Source organism: Nestor notabilis, unplaced genomic scaffold (assembly GCF_000696875.1).
Source record: "Nestor notabilis isolate BGI_N333 unplaced genomic scaffold, ASM69687v1 scaffold15555, whole genome shotgun sequence".
In the NCBI taxonomy this organism is placed as follows: domain Eukaryota; kingdom Metazoa; phylum Chordata; class Aves; order Psittaciformes; family Psittacidae; genus Nestor; species Nestor notabilis.
Genome location: NW_009928183.1, coordinates 703 through 9,751, shown reverse-complemented (window position 1 = coordinate 9,751; position 9,049 = coordinate 703). Strand labels below are relative to the sequence as shown.

At 51.9% G+C, this 9,049-nt stretch overlaps 1 protein-coding gene across 1 annotated transcript; it reads left to right on the top strand.

Moving 5' to 3' along the window:
- Positions 1-596: 596 nt before the first annotated feature.
- LOC104405640 (GDNF-inducible zinc finger protein 1-like) lies at positions 597-8,870 on the top strand (the record flags this gene model as incomplete). Its single annotated transcript, XM_010014401.1, has 6 exons — positions 597-1,870; positions 3,767-4,678; positions 6,381-6,475; positions 6,636-6,803; positions 7,647-7,804; positions 8,768-8,870. Coding segments are annotated over exons 1-6 (2,710 nt in total), but the record flags the coding sequence as incomplete, so codon positions are not given.
- Between the last annotated feature and the right edge of the window lie 179 nt (positions 8,871-9,049).

The window sequence follows — 9,049 nt, the reverse complement described above, 5'->3', positions numbered from 1 at the left end:
CCTGAGGGGCTGCCTGGCGCAGGAGTGGAGCATGGTGTGACTGTGAAAACATGGCTCTGTTTCAACACCAGCCTGGAATCCATCACAAGTGGAGCAACTTGCTCTGCTTCAGTTCCCCCATGCTGCAAGAGGGGTGGGGAAAGATCCTTGTTTCCACTCTAAACTGTTGTGACTGCTACTGTTGAAAAGTGCCTGCATGAAGAATGGTTTAGTATTAAGCTGAGTCAATCATGTTGCTTGTATTTCATTACTGGGCTACAGAATATTCCCTCTGAAGGGTTATCCTGGAGTGCAGATCTCAATCTGTGACTGTAATAAACCGAGTGTGTTTGCTGATGGTGGTTGCATTGATAAAAGTAACCTTGAGGCTTTCACCACGGCTCATAAGTGAGGAATGAGGACATGGATCTCCACTGAGCTTTTCTGAGGTGCGTGATCACGGAGTCAGAGTGGTTTGGGTTGGAAGGGACCTTAAAGCTCATCCAGTTCCAACTCCTGCCACGGGCAGGGACATGATGTTGTTGTACACGAATCCAAGGATAGCTCATGGAAGAGGGAGACTGAGCATTCAATCATTGTCTGTTTTTTCTGCCAGGATGGAGAAGAAGAAAATTCGGATGAAATCCAAAGTTGCTGCTCCCAACCTCCTGCGGGCTCTGCACTCGCTGTACCAGTTTGGTCACCTCTGTGATGTGACAGTTCACACGCAGCATCTGGGAATTCAGGAGGAGTTCCTGGTTCACAAAGCTGTCCTGGCAGCTTCCAGCAACTATTTCAAGGGGCTTTTCCTACACGATGAGGTGCTGGACACCAAGAACTGCACAGTGACTCTGCAAGACATTTACACGGAGGAGTTCACCTCCTTCCTGGAGTTCATTTACACTGCAGAAGTGGAGATTGAGGCAGAAAAGCTGCAACGGATGAGAGAAATAGCTGAAAGACTCGAATGCAAGGATTTGATTGACATTTGTGAGGAGGTGAAAGCAGAGGGCAGGAAGGGCTTGGATCTGAGCCTCCACCTCAAAGGTCAGCTGCGCACAGAAAGTGGGGCCCCGCAGTGGCAGCGCATCCAGCCGGAGGAGAGCCACCAGCTGAGTAACTCTTCCCAAGTCGTGGCAATACCTGTGCAGAGGAAACTTTGGGATAGGCAAAAGCATAAAAAGCTACTGGCTGGCTATGAACTCATTGAAGGCCAACCAGCAAGCCTGGAGCAAGGGGACATGCCTCTTCCAGACCCAAAACCCAGGGTGACAAAGCTACCAAGGTGTAACCAGACAGGAACCAGAAGCAGACTCGGTGTGGATGTTGTTAGCCTGCAAAACAAGAATAGTCTTTCCCTCCTAAGCCAGCCCGAGTCAGAGGAAGCCTGTGTAGTCATTAGGAACACTCTGCCTGAGCAGTGGGAGGAGGAGAACAGTTTGATTTCCAAGTTTGCCACTAAAGCAGGACGGAGGAAGTCACTGCGGCGCGTGGCGAAGGTGCTGCCACAGATGGCGTGTGAGCAGTGCCAGTCACATGGGGAGCTCAAATGCAACCTAAACCCAGCCGTCAAGTACAGCTGTAGTAGGTGTGAGCGGCTCTTCCCCACTCCCCAGAGCCTCCGGCAGCACCACCTCACTGTTCATGGCCACGAGCAGGGCTTCTCCTGTGTGTTCTGTGACAAGAGGTTTAAGGGCCAGAAGGCCACAAGCAGCCACAGGGTGCACAGGCAGCAGCAGCGTGCCCAGGCCTGCCCGTGCTGTGACAAGGCCATCAGCTCCAAGTGTGGCCTGAGAGTCCACATGCGAACGCACGCCGGGGAGAAGCCCTACAAGTGTGAGCACTGCCCTGCCAGCTTTGCTCACAGGTCTGCTTACAGCACTCATGTGAGGTACAGCATTCCCTGTGTGTGTGTGTCTGGGTAGGAAAGTGTGTTTTCCCCTTGGGCAACAGGGTAACAGCGTTCCTGAAGTCCTCCCTGCTCTAGTTCCAGACTTCTTTGGAGCTGATCAGAAGTGTGTTGAAATTGGGACAGATATTTTTCCATTGACCTCATCAGGCTCTCAGTCCAGATTACTGAATTGAGGTCTCCCAGACTGGGAATTCAGGGGAATGTTTATAGTTGAATCAAAGGGGATTTGTGCAACTGGATCTTGGGGGTGATTCTGGATACCTCAAGTTTGGGTTTTAAAACAGGAGCCTAAAAACAATCAGCACAAGAAAATCCCCATTTCATAGAATCCCAGACTGGTTTGTGTTGAAGGGAGCTTAAAGCAGGTTGCTCCAAGCCCCTGTGTCCAACCTGGCCTTGAACACTGCTGGGGATGGGGCAGCCACAGCTGCTCTGGGCACCCTGTGCCAGCGCCTCAGCACCCTCCCAGGGAAGAGCTTCTGCCCCAGAGCTCATCTCAATCTCCCCTCTGGCAGGTTCAAGCCATTCCCCTTGGCCTGTCCCTCCATCCCTTGTCCAAAGCCCCTCTCCAGGTTTCCTGGAGCCCCTTTAGGCACTGGAGCTGCTCTAAGGTGTCCCCTTCAGGAGCCTTCTCTTCTCCAGCTGCCCCAGCCCAGCTCTCTCAGCCCGGATCCAGAGCAGAGGTGTGTTTATTTCATACATGTCAGGCCACTGTGGTGCTTTTTAGTGCAGCTTTCATGGGCCCCACACCCTGTGTGCCATTTTGCTGGGTGGTTTCAGCTTCCAGGCAGGCTGATTGAGCACTGCCCGACTGAAAACAAGATGTTGAAATTGCACAGTACTTTCCAGAACTGCAAGAGGCCACTGTATGTGTCAGACAGCTCCATACCCCATACCCTGCCTGTGTGGGACAGGAGGTAGGTGGTTTTCTCCTGGATCTCATCTTCCCTTTAAATATGTCAAAATCTGTTTGTAGTTCAGTGCAATAATAGGGAAAACATTCCAGATGTGCCGTGAGTGCGGTGACATAGCTTGTTCTGCTCACTGAGTAGCAATAAGCAGTTAACTGCTGTGTTTGGCTTACCAGGGGGTCTGTTTTGTTTTTCCATATAGGTGTTAAAGCAACTTAAACAAGGAAGTTCAGGTTGGATCTAAGGCAGAAGCTTTTCCCTGGGAGGGTGCTGAGGTGCTGGCACAGGGTGCCCAGAGAAGGGGTAAATGCTCCGTCCCTGGCAGTGGAAAGTCAAAAACACAGCACTGCACCAGCTACTAAGAAGGAGAAAAAATGACTGCTGTAGCTGAACCCAGGACAACATTCCAGATGTGCCGTGAGTGCAGTGACATAGCTTGTTCTGCTCACTGAGTAGCAATAAGCAGTTAACTGCTGTGTTTGGCTTACCAGGGGGTCTGTTTTGTTTTTCCATATAGGTGTTAAAGCAACTTAAACAAGGAAGTTCAGGTTGGATCTAAGGCAGAAGCTTTTCCCTGTGAGGGTGCTGAGGCGCTGGCACAGGGTGCCCAGAGAAGCTGTGGCTGCCCCATCCCTGGCAGTGTTCAAGGCCAGGTTGGACACAGGGGCTGGGAGCAACCTGCTCTAGTGGAAGGTGTCCCTGCCCCTGGCAGGGGTTGGAACTGGATGATCTTAAGGTCCTTTCCAACACAAACCAGTCTGGGGTTCTATACACTGAGACATTTTAATTCTCTTTAATTACCTGGTCCAACTCTGCCCAAAGTTTCCTTGTTTTTTGTCTGTTAATGTCTCAAATGGTTTGAAGAACAATGAAAAGGAAATGACTTTTCCTCTAAGACAAACATGTCTGAGCTGAAACAATGAAACTTACTGAAGCTGTGCTCTGTGGTTTGGTTGGTTTACAGAAAAGCCCATGAGGCTGGGCAGGAGAGGCCGCTTGTGCCTGTCTATTGGATGGTGGTTCCACCTGAGCAACAGGCAGATGCAGAGAGCTGTGGCAAAGGTCCTGGCAGAGGGACCTGGGCTGGGACATCAGAGCCTGAATGTGTGAGGCACGAAGAGGCCACGGGTCGTGAGGAAGAACCTGGGGGTTCATCTGCTGCTGGAGCAGACTGTGGCAATGAGCAAGAACACGAGCAGAAGTGTGAGGAAGGTGAAGCAAGGTGTGAAGAAGGGGATGAAGACGAAGGTGGAATGAGTGTGAAGGGCGAGGAGGAGGCAGATGACGGTGTGGGGTGCTCAGAAGCTGATGATAGCAGGGACAACGAGGTCTGTCCTGAGGAGGACAATGAGGATGAGGAATACTCTAACGACAAGGATGGTGAGGAACATGAATCAGATGAAGAGTTCAGGGTAAGGAAGGTAAATAAAAGCAGGGCACAGAAGAAATCTGCGTATGTGATCCGGTGTGAGAAGTGCAAGGAGCAGTTTGTGTCCCGGAAGAAGTATGTGGATCACTGCAGAGACGTGCACCAGTGCCTGCCAGGTAAGGTGTACCAGTGTGACATCTGCAGCAAGTCCTTTGCCACTTACAACAGCTGGAAGGAGCACCGGGCCTGTGTCCACACTGAGGAGCGGCAGTTCGCCTGCAGCCTCTGCAGCGCCACTTTCAAAAGGAAGAGGGATGTGAGGACACATTCCATGCGGAAGCACGAAGGCAGAGTCAAGCGCCCGCTCTGCTCTGTCTGTGGGAAGATCCTCAGCTCCAGGACAGCTCTTGTGTTCCACATGAGGACACACACGGGAGAAAAACCCTATGAATGTGGCATTTGTCACTCCAGATTCGCTCAGCCATCACAGCTGAAGATCCACACCAGGTCAGGCTGCAGCACCCCCGCTCCTGTTCCCTGCATGCTTCAGCTCTTTCTTTTCCTCCTCTGACATCCCATTTCCGACTCACTCTCCTCACATTTTGTCCTGTAGGATCTGTGATTAAGCCTCTTACGTAAAGGCTCTGTCAGCATCTGGCCATTGCATCACTTTGGGCAGGGGTTTGGAACAGCTGCCCCAGGCATCTGGTGAGCAAGAGCCAGTCACTGGAGACAGCCTTCACAGTAAGACGATGGCCTTCAGTGATTAGAAGTAGTGTAGAATGAGTCAGGGGCCGCAGGGATCCCAGTGCTGAGCCCTGCTCGCTCTGTATGACACTGAACAAGTCACTCGGTGTGGGATATCACTTCTGGTGTGCAGTGCAGAAGCTGGTCTTCACAGCTGGGCTCCCTCTGTAGTCATTAGACTGGATGAATTGCTCTCTGGTGGTGTCTCTGCTCGCTGTGTCCTCTCCCAGGAGGGGATGAATCATCCCATGGAATTCCAGTCTTTTTCCAAGTGGGGAGCACAGCATACAAGAGGAGGTTCACTGTTGGAGGGCTGAGCTAGGGGAGGGATATCCCATTACTGGAGACTGTGGCCTATGCAGTGGGGACCGTAGCTTGCTTCCGTCTCCTAAGGGATTTAAAAAGTGGTGATTCAGGACCAGCAGGAGTAGAATCATGGAATGGTTTGGGTTGAAGGGAGCTTAAAGCTCCTCCAGCTCCAACCCTTGCCACGGGCAGGGACACCTTCCGCTAGAGCAGGTTGCTCCAAGCCCCTGTGTCCAACCTGGCCTTGAACACTGCCAGGGATGGGGCAGCCACAGCTTCTCTGGGCACCCTGTGCCAGCGCCTCAGCACCCTCACAGGGAAGAGCTTCTGCCCAAGAGCTCATCTCAGTCTCCCCTCTGGCAGGTTCAAGCCATTCCCCTTGGCCTGTCCCTACAGGCCCTTGTCCAAAGCCCCTCTCCAGGTTTCTTGTAGGCATCTGAATGTCTGGATAATCTGTCAGCTGGAACACAGCAGAGATGTGCCACATGTGAGACATGGTGTGACAGCAACAGAACAGTCACCTGTCAGGTTTGTGGTGGGTAACTGCTGTCTCAATTTGCAGCATTTTGCCTGACAGATCAAAACGAGGTGTGGTGGGGTACATCCTGCTGTTTGAGTTGAAACAGGAGGACTCGGTGTCAAGACAAGCCTTAGCCTCAGGCTTTCTCTGATTTGAGCTGGTTTAAAGTCAAATGTGCAGCACTTTCCATAGTGCCTTTTGCCGGGAGTGTCCTGCTAATAAAAGTTTGCAGCCTGGAGAGCATGAGGCTGGGAGACTGCAGGAGCCAAGAACATGGCCCACAGTATCCGAAGGGATCTGCTGCTGGTGTTGAGCTGGGGACAGTCTGGATGTCCATTCAGTCTCTGGCACAGCAGCAGCTTGTCATCCCTGCTTCCTGCCTTCTGATGCCAATCCTGTGAGCTGTAATGTGTGAGAGAGGTGGGTTTTATAGGGCCTGAGTGAGGAAAGGTGAACCTTAAGTGGGAGTTTTAGTGCTTTATTCTAGCACCTATCCTTGTTTTAAAGGTTCTCTCTTGAGTGAGCAGAATGTGCTTTTTCCACTGCATTGGAAAAATGAAGTGTACAGAACACAATTTAAATTGAGTATTTTAAGAATGAGTTAATTTATTGTCACTTGTGTTTCCCTTCATGTAGGTCCCATACAGGGGAAAAGCCATATATCTGTGAGGACTGTGGGGCTTGCTTTGCTGATAAAGGGAAGCTCACTGGCCACAAAAGGACCCACACAGGTAAATGTGTTCATTTTCTCCCATCACCTCCCTTTATACTGCTTGAAATCACTAGTTGGGGTTTGAAGAAGGAACTAGGGATAGAAAGACACTTAAACCCCAGCTCTGAAGCACAAAACTGAGCTGCAGGAATTCAGAATGTCTTTTCCTCTTGCCTCAGGAGAGCGCCTCTTCAAATGTGACGTGTGTGGAAAACATTTTGCCACCAACGAATACCTGAAGTGCCATAAAAGATGCCACCTGGGAGCCAAGCCCTACAAGTGTGGGGTGTGTGGGAAGACATTTGGGCTGAGAGCCTCACTAGCTCAGCACAGTAACGTCCATGCAGGTAAAGAAGCAAATGGTTCAGGGATGGGAAAATAAATGGCAATGGGAGCTTGAGTCTGCAGCAATTCCTGGTTTGGATGGTGACATTTTATTCCACAACTGCTTTTATAAGCTCTGGGATGAGGAGGAGCAGGGCTCAGGGTGATCCTGGCTTGTTAAACTAGGCATGGGATTATCTTGTGTAACAGAATGAACCAGGCTGGAAAAGCCCTTTCAGCTCATCCAGTCCAACCATTCCCAGCCCTGCCAAGGCCACCACTAACCCCTGGCACTGAGGCCTCGGCTCCACGGGCTGTGAACACTTGCAGGGACGGTGACTCCAGCCCTGCCCTGGGCAGCCTGTTCCAATGCCTGAGCACCCTCTGGGCAAGGAATTGTTCCTCAGCTCCAGCTAAACCTGCCCTGGGGCAGCTTGAGGCCGGTTCCTCTTGTGCCATCCCTTGTTCCTTGGGAGCAGAGACCAGCCCCCTCCTGGCTCCATCCTCCTGTCAGGCAGTTGCAGAGAGCGATCAGGTCCCCCCTGAGCCTTCTCTTCTCCACACTAAACCCCCCAGGTCCCTCAGCCCTTCCCCATCACATTGTGCTCGTACGGATGCTGCTTGTCCAGAGGCCTGGTTTGTGCTGAGGAAGGACGTTGGAGCAGGGAGCGGCTGTAGTTGCTGCTGTTCCCCCTGTAGGATGGGAGAGCTGTTCTCACGCTTTCTGTCGATCACAAACCATGGCCTCCAGGTCCTTTCCACCCTCGCCACTGATCAGTATCGATCTTTTAGAACCTCTTCATGCTTTTTATCCGCTGAAATCCAAAGAAGCTGCTTCCTAACCCCGCGCTTCGCGTCGTTTCCAGAGACCCGGCCCTATTTCTGCGAGCAGTGCGGGAAGGCGTTCACCCAGCAGGGCGCGCTGCGCCGCCACCAGCGCATTCACACCGGCGAGAAGCCCTACAAGTGCCGGGCCTGTGAGAGGACCTTCACGGACATGTCCACCCTGCGCAGACACGTCTCGGTACGCGGCCCTCGGGTGCCTCTGTGGCGGGCAGGATGCTGTGGTGATGTTTAACCACCAGGAGATGTGCCTTGCCTTAAGGAGGGGTCACATTAGAATCACAGAACCATAGAATGGGTTGGGTTGGAAGGGAGCTTAAATCTCATCCAGTTCTCTGCCACGGGCAGGGACACCTTCCACTGGAGCAGGTTGCTCCAAGACCCTGTGTCCAACCTGCCCTTGAACACTGCCAGGGATGGGGCAGCCACAGCTTCTCTGGGCACCCTGTGCAGCGCCTCAGCACCCTCACAGGAGCTTACATCTTACATGTAAGCTTCTTAGATCTAACCTTACATCTAACGTGAACTTCCTTTGTCTTAAGTTTGAACCCATTACCTCTTGTCCTATCTCTACAATCCCTGGTTTCATCACATTGGTGATGAAATTTGGTGGTGGGGGATTGATTGACCATCTTTGAAAAGTATAGAGAGGTTTAAATAATAGCTTTTGGAAGTGTGTTTCTGAACACGCCGTTTTCCTCCCGCGGCAGCACAGCAGCTCCCGCTGCTGGCTGTCAGACCACTCACCTCCCAGGTACTGGCAGTGTCCACAAAAGGCAAATCTAACCTTAAAAATGCCTAAGGAAGGACTGGTTCTTTAAAATGCTTCTTCCTGTTGGAATCCCAGAGAAGCTGTGGCTGCCCCATCCCTGGCAGTGTTCAAGGCCAGGTTGGACACAGGGGCTTGGAGCAACCTGCTCTAGTGGAAGGTGTCCCTGCCTGGGGCAGGGGTTGGAGCTGGAGGAGCTTTAAGGTCCATTCAACCCAAACCAGCCTGGGATTCAGAGCTCAGCTTCTTATTTGAGCACAGCATCACACAGTTAACCTCAGCGCTATTTGATTTTATTCTGGATTAAATCTTCTGTTATTAAAGTCGCTGTCATGAATAAACCAGGTTTAACTGTCCCCCCTTTGTTTTCCCTAGGTCCACGACCGCAGCGTTCACTGGAGAAGCTTCTTGATAGATCTTACAACCAAAAAAGACCACAACTGGTCCAAAATAGAAACATTCTCGGGGGCCTGTGTGGGTGAGGGCCCTGCCCCGCAGGTCTGGTCAGTTGACCAGGGTACACTCTACAGACCAGACCGCGCTGCTCTGCAGAAGGGGGCCCACGTGCCACCGACCGTTGGTGACACGGAAGACACCGATCGCTCCCGTTCCCATTTATAATGTTGTCATAAACGAGTGAGTCACTCTCGATTTAAC